This window comes from Eucyclogobius newberryi, unplaced genomic scaffold (genome assembly GCF_026437365.1).
Source record: "Eucyclogobius newberryi isolate DKJ021-1_F unplaced genomic scaffold, fEucNew1.0.hap1 SCAF_16, whole genome shotgun sequence".
Lineage (NCBI taxonomy): Eukaryota > Metazoa > Chordata > Actinopteri > Gobiiformes > Gobiidae > Eucyclogobius > Eucyclogobius newberryi.
The window spans coordinates 4,177,633-4,190,897 of NW_027315790.1; the positions used below are offsets into that span (position 1 = coordinate 4,177,633).

At 47.7% G+C, this 13,265-nt stretch overlaps 1 protein-coding gene across 2 annotated transcripts in view; it reads left to right on the forward strand.

Moving 5' to 3' along the window:
- Positions 1–3,738: 3,738 nt before the first annotated feature.
- Positions 3,739–13,265, forward strand: part of snx13 (sorting nexin 13) — a 47,176-nt gene continuing 37,649 nt past the window's right edge. For both annotated transcript variants that reach the window (XM_072447316.1, XM_072447318.1), the window contains exon 1: positions 3,739–3,877. In XM_072447316.1, coding sequence (XP_072303417.1) covers positions 3,866–3,877 — 12 coding nt within the window. In that variant the 5' untranslated portion in view covers positions 3,739–3,865. The remainder of the gene's footprint in view (positions 3,878–13,265) is intronic.

Below are 13,265 nucleotides of genomic sequence, written 5' to 3' on the forward strand. Positions count from 1 at the left end.
TTTATACAATGTCAAGTTATTTTAGACCGTATAACTTACATTTGTGAGCTATATTTAGTATAACTTGAATATAAATCATTGTGAGATGGTTAGTCACAATATTCTTTTTTAGTTAAATCGAGTGTTTGCTTATGTCATAAAGCAGACACAATGTTCTTGTATTTTTCCAGGATGGTCCTGATTTTTGACGCGTTTCTTTTCCTTAACACTTTCACTGATTTCAACAAGTTTGACCTTTATTATCGCTTTCACCGTCTTAGGGGGGCAATTGCTTTTGACTTTAGTACAACTTGTACTTTTTGCACTATTTGCAAAATTATCAGTATTTTTCCCAATCGAAATGAATGAGGCATTACACACTTCAAATTAATTTTTTGCGGATTTGTCTTAATTTTCAATGTCTTTAGATGCAAAAAGTGTTTTGACCTCGATCGGACGAAAAACCAAGGACAAGTACGATTTTGAAAAAGTCAAACGTGGCGTTGCCACTTTGATTCAACATGGCAGACTTCCTGTTTATCATAGAGCGATGCTGCCAGGTGTGTTTTACTCATCAAAGGTCAGAGGTCAAAGGTAGCTCTATCACTGTCCAAAGTCTCATGTGCCTAGGCCAGAAATTAAGAGTTTCATGTTTTCTCTTTTTTGAACTTGGTGGCGCTGTTGCGACGGGCCGATGGCGTGTATGTCCCATGTGTGACTTTCATCCACGTTCAGGGGGTCAAAAATGCCCGAGTCTGAACATGAAGAATTGGAATAATAGGAATAAGAAACCAGGGGAAGAACAATAGACTCGAGCACTCATGGCTCAAGCCTAACAAGAATAAAGTCTTAACTACACACATGTAATACTTTTACACAAGAATGCAGACACTCGTAATGGCTTCAGCCATTGCACATGATCTAGTTTTATTTATTATTTATTGAAACATAATTGGTGATGTTTGCACTCATTTCCATGAGTATTCATTTCATGTGGTCTTGTGCATTACACACACTTCAGTCTTAGACCTGATGCTCTTCATGGCAACAGGTTGTAAAAATGTTCAGATGAAACGTTCCACACACATTGTTACAGGATTTTGAAATTTTGTATAAATCATCCTGACATAATGAGAATAATAATTAAACGTGCATGGAAACCATACGCAATGTATCTTGACATTAAGAGCAAATGGATGTTGGTGTTTTAATCCAAACACTACAATGGAAAATCTTCCACACACTTCAGATATTGAATCTCATAGAATTCTACCACAATGATAAGAGGTTATAATACATGTTCTCTTATAACAAGTGATGTTAGAAGATACTATGATCCTTTTGGTCTTAATCTGAAGCTAAATAATGCAAGTGTCTCTATAACAAGAAGTTATTTCAGTAAACATGGACAATAGATATGGAGAGGAAAAAAAAGGAAATCCTCAATCATTTTTAAATATTTAACTAGTAAACACTTCACTCTATAATGCTTTAATCCGAGTTGGCCTCCAGTGAGTGTGAGTGTGTATGTATATGTATATAAATGTCTATGTCTATGTCTGTCTATGAATATGAATGATGAGCTTGTGAGTGGATGTGGGACAACGAATGGAAATTGACCCGTGGCTACAATCTGTACATTTCATTAAAACGCTCTTTACAAAATACATCTTTAAAGTCCTCATGTCAGAATAATTTGTGCAGAATATTATAATCCTGTCACAAAGTATGCATGTGAGTGCGTATGGTCTCATCTGAACGAGGTTACCCTCACCATGTATTTGACATGAAGAGTTGTGCAGCATTATGACCCACTATACTTTAGGCAGCGGTGTTACACCTGGGACACGAGAGATGAAAATGCATGGAAATTATTTTGACAACACCAACACACCATTTTAAATTTAATCTCTGACATGGGGAAAAAAATACCGGACTAAAATATTTATGAAGGTTAAATATAATTATTTTCCTGAAATCTGCAACTTTCCCTGGTAATGGCCCCATCGGCTTTCAATGGACAAGTCCATCCATGAATCTATGTTCTGCTTATCCAGGGGCAGAAGTCTTAAGGGGGGCTCCCCATGGGGCTCCCCGTGGGGCTCCCAGACTTCTTCACCCCAGACTCTTCAGCTCTTACGCCCAGAGACACTGCTATGCATCAGTGGGAGTGTGGAATATGGGTGAACAGTTAAAGACACAGGGCTCATATTGGGCTTAATTAGAAGCTAATACATTGGAAAAGTGTTTCAATTTACACATGAAACAGAAATGGCATGCTTTGGTGACACTGAGGAGCATTGATCCATGAGAATGCCCTTTTTTTTAATATTTTCTTTCAATAAATTGTCTAACAATTGGAAACTGATATGCGTAAACCTTTGTTATATTGCTGTATTCCTCATCAGTACTTTTCGTTCTAAATGTCATGATTGTGTGACTGTAGCATCACTTTGAACTCATTCACAAAATGACATCTGAGGCTTGGTAAAGCAGGGTTTTGGAGCTCTGTTGGACCAAATGTGGCAGAGTTGAACCAAAAGGCTTCAGCGTAAACCTCGGGTCATTACGAGGTGATGAAAAACATTTCAGTAAAGTCATTCTGTTGGAGGGGGCAAACTCCTGATGCTTTTAAAAATGGATCATGACTGTATACCCCGTGATGGTCTGCTCTATTATTGGTATTAGTATTTTTGGTCAAGTTTGAAAGTGTAAAACACACAGTGGTGTGGGAAATATCGCTCTGTAAATAAAATAAGTTTGAATAATTTGTGAGTGTATTCTTTTGACACTTGGCAGTTAATAATGTACTAAACCCGAACTAAATGAGCCGCTTCAGTCTTTTTTATATTAAAAAAACACGCATTGGCCTAATGAACTTATGACTGGGACCAATAGAGTTTGGAAAATGTAGGCACAAGGTAATTATAACTGATTAAATGTATAATTTAATGAGGGCATTTTGGGTGAACCATGTCTGTAAATGTCCGTAAAGCCAGGCTGAAGAATGTAAGGCTTTTACCAAGTCTTTGGGCCTTCACTATGCACCACAGAGGAATATACCTAATCCTCGCTGTGTGAGGGAGAGATTTCGCAGCTCTTTCCTTCCTGCTGCTGTCAGACTGTATAACAAACACTGCTAGCCCTGAACACGCGCAATACTTGACATACTTGACTGAATTGACCATGTGCAATACCGTCATATTCATGTGCAATACTAAATTGACCATGTGCAATACCGTCATATTCATGTGCAATTACTGTCATACTCACAAGCAATTAAGGCCATATTCATGTGCATACAACTGATGTAAATAAGAGTGTTTTTTTGTTTACTTACCATTAGTATTAGTATTATTTAGTCTTATGTTAGCTATTTTTTTACTTTACTTTATTTGATTATTATTATTTTATCTTTTTATTTTTTGATTTTTATTTTCTTCCTCCATTCCCTATTAAGATATGAGAGGAGTTTTATTAATACGAGTTTTTTGTTTTGTTTATAAGAGTTCTTCTATCAAGAGTGTTGTATAAGTTATATGTCCTTTTCCTCTGTATTTACTGCGTTGTAACACCGACATTTCCCCATGTGTGACAATAAAGGAATATCTTCTCTTCTTGATAACGATGACCCGCACACTGAGGTTACAGCAGATCCTGTGCGTAGATTGCGTCCATACGTCACGTCACGTCACGTCGGCGTCAGCCAATCACCTGGTCGCGTTCAGAAACTATCACCGCATACGTAAATCTCGCAATCATGGCGACGTTCCGAGGAGATCGCGGAGATTGAAAACACAAGAGATCGCCATTCTAACCTGCCCCCGGCCGCAGTGTGAGGATGTGCTGGGGTTAGCGGGAGCCCCCGAGGCCTTGCGGGAGGACCATGTTTCCAGAGGTGAGAATGCCGCCGGGGAAGAAGGCGCGGGAGTTTGTTTGTGGAGCGCGTTAGCATGTCGCGGCTAGCGGCTAGCTCCAGGTAAACACAGCCTGAACACGAGCCCAGTGTGGCCCGGGATTACATGTAACGCGCTTAATACGATGAGCCGAGCCGCAGCAAATGCCGCCTTTAAATTAGCTCCACTAGAACAATGTCATTAAAAGTGTATCAACGCTAAGCGAATGTGTCATGACAGTTCCTCACGTGAGCAGAGCACGGGCTTCAGTGGAGAACTACACTAACCATCAAAAGAGTTTCTATTTTCGGGATACGCCGGGAATAGATGAAGTCTAAAAAGCACAGCTCATAGTTTTGGCCGGTCCCGTGTGTGTGGAGACTACGTGACACTTCCGCGTGTGCGTGGCCTGCGTTGGACCCGGTGGAAGTTACTGTTGATGTGTTTGAAATCGTATTGGAGTAAATGTGAATTTAGGCCTGTCAGAACCTTTATGTTCCAGTGCTTCACTTCTGTGACAGAACTCACTGGGACTGGCTCAGGTAAAGGCTGTACATGACAATCGTGTTTGGGCATTTCCATGTGTCATGACGAGACAGGCGCGGGGCTGTGAGGCGGGAGCGGGACTGTGAGGCGGGACTGTGAGGCGGGAGCGGGACTGTGAGACGGGAGCGGGGCTGTGAGGCGGGAGCGGGGCTGTGAGACGGGACTGTGAGGCGGGAGCGGGACTGTGAGGCGGGAGCGGGACTGTGAGGCGGGAGCGGGACTGTGAGGCGGGAGCGGGACTGTGAGACGGGAGCGGGGCTGTGAGACGGGAGCGGGACTGTGAGGCGGGAGCGGGACTGTGAGACGGGAGTGGGGCTGTGAGGCGGGAGCGGGGCTGTGAGGCGGGAGCGGGACTGTGAGGCGGGACTGTGAGACGGGAGCGGGACTGTGAGGCGGGACTGTGAGACGGGAGCGGGACTGTGAGGCGGGAGCGGGACTGTGAGGCGGGAGCGGGACTGTGAGACGGGAGCGGGGCTGTGAGGCGGGAGCGGGACTGTGAGGCGGGAGCGGGACTGTGAGGCGGGAGCGGGACTGTGAGACGGGAGCGGGACTGTGAGACGGGAGCGGGACTGTGAGGCGGGAGCGGGGCTGTGAGGCGGGAGCGGGGCTGTGAGGCGGGAGCGGGGCTGTGAGGCGGGAGCGGGACTGTGAGGCGGGAGCGGGACTGTGAGGCGGGAGCGGGACTGTGAGGCGGGAGCGGGACTGTGAGGCGAGAGCGGGACTGTGAGGCGGGAGCGGGACTGTGAGACGGGAGTGGGGGACTGTGAGACGGGAGCGGGGCTGTGAGACGGGAGCGGGACTGTGAGGCGGGAGCGGGACTGTGAGACGGGAGTGGGGCTGTGAGGCGGGAGCGGGGCTGTGAGGCGGGAGCGGGACTGTGAGGCGGGAGCGGGACTGTGAGACGGGAGTGGGGCTGTGAGGCGGGAGCGGGGCTGTGAGGCGGGAGCGGGGCTGTGAGGCGGGAGCGGGGCTGTGAGGCGGGAGCGGGACTGTGAGGCGGGAGCGGGACTGTGAGGCGGGAGCGGGACTGTGAGGCGGGAGCGGGACTGTGAGGCGAGAGCGGGACTGTGAGGCGGGAGCGGGACTGTGAGGCGGGAGCGGGACTGTGAGGCGGGAGCGGGACTGTGAGGCGGGAGCGGGACTGTGAGACGGGAGTGGGGCTGTGAGGCGGGAGCGGGGCTGTGAGGCGGGAGCGGGACTGTGAGGCGGGACTGTGAGGCGGGAGCGGGACTGTGAGGCGGGAGCGGGACTGTGAGGCGGGAGCGGGACTGTGAGGCGGGAGCGGGACTGTGAGGCGGGAGCGGGACTGTGAGCGGGACTGTGAGGCGGGAGCGGGACTGTGAGGCGGGAGCGGGACTGTGAGGCGAGAGCGGGACTGTGAGGCGGGAGCGGGACTGTGAGACGGGAGTGGGGGACTGTGAGGCGGGAGCGGGACTGTGAGGCGGGAGCGGGACTGTGAGGCGGGAGCGGGACTGTGAGGCGGGAGCGGGACTGTGAGGCGGGAGCGGGACTGTGAGGCGGGAGCGGGACTGTGAGACGGGAGCGGGACTGTGAGACGGGAGCGGGACTGTGAGACGGGAGCGGGACTGTGAGACGGGAGCGGGACTGTGAGACGGGAGCGGGACTGTGAGACGGGAGCGGGACTGTGAGACGGGAGCGGGACTGTGAGACGGGAGCGGGACTGTGAGATGGGAGCGGGACTGTGAGTGAGACGGGAGAGGGACTGTGAGTGAGGCGGGAGCGGGACTGTGAGACGGGAGCGGGACTGTGAGACGGGCGCGGGACTGTGAGACGGGAGCGGGACTGTGAGACGGGAGCGGGACTGTGAGACGGGCGCGGGACTGTGAGACAGGAGCGGGACTGTGAGTGAGACGGGAGAGGGACTGTGAGTGAGGCGGGAGCGGGACTGTGAGACGGGAGCGGGACTGTGAGACGGGAGCGGGACTGTGAGACGGGAGCGGGACTGTGAGACGTGAGACAGGAGTGGGACTTTGAGCTGGACTTGTTGAATACTCCAAAAGTCCTCACATGCAAACACAATCCCGCCCTGAGCCGTTGCACATATGAATGACTCACTGTTTGGTCCAAAACCTTGTGTCTTGTTCAGGGACATTTGAGTATTTGGATCATGAAAGTTTGGGGCTGGTGTCTGAGAGACATTTAAGACACACACAAGTCTAATCCTGTGTGAAAAGTGTGTTTATTCAAAGAATATTACTGACATTTTGTATACGGACATTTTTTGTGCAATTTGTCTGGAGCAACCCATTTGCAAAAAAAATATTGATTTCACTTTCCTGAGCTTAACCCTCAGGCCCGCCTTCAAAAATAAACTAAGTGTGGCATGTTTTGACATATTTTATGTTATGTTTTTATGATTCCACACTTGACAGAAGGTGATAAGTCAGTAGGATATACAATAGAAGAGTGGTAGTGCATAACATTTTTCCATTTTTATGCTAGCAATACAATAATTTATTCATAAGCACCTGGAACAAATATAAGTGTTACCCATATTACAATGATTTACAGAAAACATATAATATAATACAAAGAAAAAAATGAAAGTTCAGATTCCGAGGGTTTTATATTTTGCTTTCTAACACTCTAAACAACGGTTTGTCTGCTGGTTGATGTGTTTAGTTTGCTTTGCAACCACATGGCATGTTTCCCTTGCTCTGTACGCGACACTCATGAAGGGAGAGAAGAGGTGACAGGTGCAGGAATTGAGATAAAAACGGCAGGTTTACCACTGCTTCTGCCTTCATTTGTCAATCCCCAATTTAAGAAAATGAATTTATGACATTAAATATAGCTTGAACACACTGAATAATGATCAGCTCTCATCTTGGACGAGCAAAGTTAAAACGATAACTAAAACAACAGTGTAAAACGCCTGTTGAAGTTGTTTGGCTCTGACAGGGTCTTGTATTTAGAGTCATGTCCTCATGTCACCTCTCTCTGTCTCATCCTGTTACAGGATGCACATCTCCTGGAAACTTTATTACACACGAGTGAGAAAGGGAATTAAAGACTAAACCTGAATTTAAAGTTAGGGTTGATAAGGTGTCCCAGTCAGAAAAGTACACAGTGACTGTGGTCAGGAGGGACCAGTGGACTTGCAGTTTGTTTCGGGGAGTAGGCACCTGGCTAATGCTATCATTGTGTGGCGATGCTAATAAACGTAAGCCTACTTTCAGACTAAGAGCCTAATTTCCAACTGTCCGGGTGTTATATTTAAGGATCAGACACAGTCCGTGCTCTTGAAAGTAAGGAGGCTTGTCTGGTGCAGAGGGCGTGTGGACGAGGAAGAGCAGATGTAAATGTTCACAAAAGATTGTTGTGGCAAGTTGTCTCTGCTTTTAAGTGTCAGCGACATATCGCTGTAAAGAAGGATTCACTTCCAGAACTTCTGTCTTCTTGAAGTTTCAACCATTTTCAATTTAACAGCAATTAAATGAGCTGTTTTTCGTGTTCCTCTAACAGTGGAGAGGCGTCCGCATGGTTGACTTCTTCAACACGGGTGTGACGGGGGCTTGTTGTGCTTTTGGCCCACGAGCTTAGTGAGCGGAGGGAGTGTTTGAACCAAGTGGAGCTCCTCACGCCATTTGCACATATTGTCTCTCACAAACCACCACGAGTCCTTCTCAGATTATAGAAGAGTTCTACTTCTCTGTCCACCTCACGGCTGTGTTGCTCCATACTTTTCCCTGTCTCACCCCAATAACGCTTGTCTCTAGGATTCTGACCAAGAACAGTGAACAACCGGCTTCAATTAAACTCAATCTCCCCATTATAGCGGGCTATAATTTATATTAAAGCTTAGGCCTATATGATTCCTCATCGACAAGATAGTCTAAAATTTGAATTCTAGCGGTAATCTGTCTGCAACAAATGTATCTCAAAAGTAATCCAACGTAGTGAAGCAAATTACATTTTTGAGACATTTTGTATTGTTTAACCTGTTCACGCCCACCTGCCCGCACGAGGGCGTGAACCATACTTTAGAAAATTCACTTGCACCATCACTCTTATTTTCTTTGTTATACAAGTTATACATCATTTTAAGGATTATTTTCTCAACAAAACTCGTTCTGTCCGTAAGATTCCACAGAAAAACAATATCCACTTATATTTTTCCTGAAGTGATCCCATTTGAAGAAAAAGTCCAGTAAACAGTTTTCTTTTGTGAAAAAATTCACAACTAAAGCTCGTCCGGCGCATTTCTGTCCATAACAAAAGACCGGATCAATTTCCAAGATGGTGTTTGGTATGTGTGTATTCCTCACTTTCAGCTACAGTATGAGACATGCACCAATGTTCTTGTCCACGGGTTCGGTTATACCATCGCCGCGCTTCATACGCGCGAGGTCCATGTTGATTCCGCTTTCGTAACTGACGAAAACAGTGACGTAGAACATTTTGATTGACATATTATTCCAGCCAATGAGCCAAGCTTTCGAACAGTGGGTGGGTTTTAGGACTTTCCCCAGACAGAATCTTCACAAGGCTAAGCGTAAAAGCAATGGAGACAGTTTTTTTCGGTGCGCGCCGGCAAGATATTACAGATCACGTTTTCTGATCTTGTTAGCCTTTTGGACACGCATTTCGATAGATATATGTATTATTATACCATTTTTTTTTATGTTCACCTTTTATATGGTAAATTCATGGGTAAACTCATATTTACACATTTTCACATACATTGTTTTTAGCAGTTATGATAGTTATTAGTGGCCTACAAAACATCAATGTATGTTTTATGATCATAGAGGAGCTAAAATTGTAATAAAACAGTTTGGCACAGTTGGCACATATTTGGATCACTTGTTCCGAATATACTTTTTGATACAAAAAGGTCAACAGCACCAAAATGCCTGTTCTAGAGATCTGAAACTTTACACAGTTGTTGTCATGACAACAGCATGTGCAGTGAACAGCATAAGCACACACTGAAGTATGTCCTGCTCAGGACCATTACAAATTGACAATATTCATGTGAGACTAAAAAAAGGATGTATTTTGTATGTTTGGGCTTCTGTAGTGTAAGTTCTGAAGCTCTGACAGTGTGACATCTGCACATCTGCAGAAACTAGAAGGCCTAAGGTTTCTAATGATGCATCACACTCACATGTGGAAAGTAAGATCCTCTTTTAATAAGCAACGCCATTTGGGTTCGACCATTGTGCACAGGGCCAAATAGGCGGATGGGAACATGATAATGAAAGCCTACAAATATAACATTTAGCACTGTGATCAGTGTATAATATATTACAATTTCAGAGTTACTTGCCCAACAATGGTTCCAGCAGACGGCACAGAGGGCCTTATAAATGAGCACGACGCATTGTGTTTAACACTAAGGGCCGTATTTCACCCCCGAGGGTAGCGTTACCATGGAGCTCTTTTCATTACATCTTGCAGTTGGAGCAATTGATGACAGCGCAGGGCATGGAATTCTAAACAAGACGTGTGATTCTGCCAAATTATGAGGTGGAGTAAAGCAATTTGAGGGCAAGGTCTGGTGCATTCTGTGAATGGCCAGAATCGTAAATAATAAACTTCAAATCTAGCGCACTGGAGTCGTGTTACTGCCCCATATGGACGAGATCATCATAATAAAACGACCTTCATGGGCATAAAATAACACAAATTATAAGATTACAGTCAAATTTTACATGTCTCCCTCATGTAAACAGCTGCGTCCCGCACTCGGCTCCTAAAGCCGATTCAGTCTTCAGAAGGAAGAGGTTTGTTGGGCAGGGCTGTCCGTCCACTATGCTCTGATTGGCTGAACCATTGATTGTCAAACTTACATATAAAACTGTTAATGCTGAAACGTTTTTAGTGATGAGACGTGCCACAGCTCCACGCACATATACGACGTGCCACAGCTCCACGCACATATACCACGCACATCAAGCTCATGTTGGCGCAAGCTTGATGTGAGGTTTTTGCATTAGCGTTAGTTATAGATTAGAGATGTTTATGAGTTTTTCCTCAAGCCTAAATGACCAATATTAACCTGTGTGCGTTTTATATTTGAGGAGATGAGGGGAAATGTCCCTCTGTCTCGCCTGATACAGGACACGCACCCCGCGCTGGTCTGGACTGGTTATAAAATGTTGACGGCGTCTCGTTCGTTTGCGTTAATTTTTAACATTTTGGGAACAAATTGAAAATGGGGAAATCAAACATTGATATTGCTCCATTGCTTGTACATGAGGCCATGAGGAACATCCCTCTCACAGGAGGTGCTTTTGAATGCCACACTTATCAGTCATTGGTTCAAACACTATGACCATATATGGACTGGCATTATCTCAATCCAGCCTCAAGCGGCCAAGTCCAGCCTCTTCACGCCAGCCTCAAGGTCGGCAAGGTGGCAAGAGAGCGCCCTGGCCCCGCCCCCTGGAAAAGGCTCCCACTAACGCTACCTCCAGGGACCAAATACGGTCCAAAGTGCTGATCTGTGCAGGCTGTGATATGGTCATGTGTGTGTAGTGTATGTTAATGCCGGTCTATAAATGCATTATTGTGAGTGATGTGGCAGTAAAATATAAACTTTAAAGGAATAATAGAGGATTTTTCGGCGATTTGAGACTCTTAGTCCCTTTTAAAAAATGGGCACACCCCCCCCCCCCCCCCCCCCCACCCTCCTGTTCTTTCCAAGACGCAGCCTCCCATCAAACCTCGTACAGCCCCGCTGCTACACGTGCGTTTGTTTATTAGCGCGACTGATCGCATCATCTCTCGTCTCCACAGATTTCCGTCTCTTTTGAGCTCGAACACAGTCTTTCTGTCGTCATTTTGTCCTGTAACTGAAGGAACTCACTAAACACACACCGGCATAACAACCACGCATGTGCAGCCAGGGAAACGTGCTGCTATGGGAACCAGGCTGCAGGTGTGCAGTAGCACGCAGGGAATGATTGACATGTGGGTAGGGATGCGTACCGCTACGACGGACCAGATCTGGACTTGTAAAAACGTTTCGGTTTAGGTCCAAAAAAAACTAAACCCCGGTGATTTGGTTCTGGACTAATATAAAATATAGCACTGACAAACTATATCCTTTTTGTTCTAGAATCTAGACCATCTTAAACCTTCCACAGATCGCGAAATTTGTGCTGGAAAAGACGTAAACACTGCCATGCGCCGCTGTCAATGTCGCACCCGGACCATAATTAGTGACGCACGCGTCTTCAGGGCAGAAGTTGAAGCCGGCGAAATAAGTTTAAAGATGCGAGAGACGGGAGCGCCTCGTACGTGTGAGACGGGGGCGCCTCGTACGTGTGAGACGGGGGCGCCTCGTACGTGTGAGACGGGGGCGCCTCGTACGTGTGAGACGGGGGCGCCTCGTACGTGAGAGACGGGGGCGCCTCGTACGTGAGAGACGGGGGCGCCTCGTACGTGAGAGACGGGGGCGCCTCGTACGTGAGAGACGGGGGCGCCTCGTACGTGAGAGACGGGGGCGCCTCGTACGTGAGAGACGGGGGCGCCTCGTACGTGAGAGACGGGGGCGCCTCCCTCGTACGTGTGAGACGGGGGCGCCTCCCTCGTACGTGTGAGACGGGGGCGCCTCCCTCGTACGTGTGAGACGGGGGCGCCTCCCTCGTACGTGTGAGACGGGGGCGCCTCCCTCGTACGTGTGAGACGGGGGCGCCTCCCTCGTACGTGTGAGACGGGGGCGCCTCCCTCGTACGTGTGAGACGGGGGCGCCTCCCTCGTACGTGTGAGACGGGGGCGCCTCCCTCGTACGTGTGAGACGGGGGCGCCTCCCTCGTACGTGTGAGACGGGGGCGCCTCCCTCGTACGTGTGAGACGGGGGCGCCTCCCTCGTACGTGTGAGACGGGGGCGCCTCGTACGTGTGAGACGGGGGCGCCTCGTACGTACGTGAGAGACGGGGGCGCCTCGTACGTGAGAGACGGGGGCGCCTCGTACGTGAGAGACGGGGGCGCCTCGTACGTGAGAGACGGGAGCGCCTCGTACGTGTGAGACGGGAGCGCCTCGTACGTGTGAGACGGGAGCGCCTCGTACGTGTGAGACGGGAGCGCCTCGTACGTGTGAGACGGGAGCGCCTCGTACGTGTGAGACGGGAGCGCCTCGTACGTGTGAGACGGGAGCGCCTCGTACGTGTGAGACGGGAGCGCCTCGTACGTGTGAGACGGGAGCGCCTCGTACGTGTGAGACGGGAGCGCCTCGTACGTGTGAGACGGGAGCGCCTCGTACGTGTCTCGCTGTGCGAAACCGTGTATCCACATGTGAACACTGAAGTGAAGCCGGTGAGATCGCTTGTTTATTTGAACGGTTTTAAGCTGTGGCCGTGTGCGGCGTTGTGATGGTTAATGTGCTGCGGGCGTCGTCACGTGTTAAAGGGGCGGGGTCAGCGTGTTAAAGGGGCGGGGTCAGCGTGGGGTCTTGTCTGGGTCTTTGGTCTGGGTGTAAATATGAATGAAATAACTGAAGTGTTATGTTGTGGTGTGATGTATTTGGCATTATGTAAATACTAAGTCAAAGTAATATTGCTTAATTGCAGCATTCATGAATTGGAGTTGATATTTTGTAATAGTATTTTGTATTTGTATTCTACAGTTGGTAGTAGTAGCAGCAGCAGCAGCAGCAGCAGCAGCAGCAGTAGTAGTAGCTTCTGTTAAAAACAGTGAATAAATCAGACAAGTTGAGTTTATTTCAGTCTGCAGTTAAGACTTGTGTTTGATAGTCGTCCTTGTTCAAGTGTCTTGTGTTATGCTGTTATAACATTATGTAAATATGGCATGGTTCAGGTCCGGACTCATTAGGTCCGGACCTGAACCTCTGGATTCGAATCCGGACTTGAACCT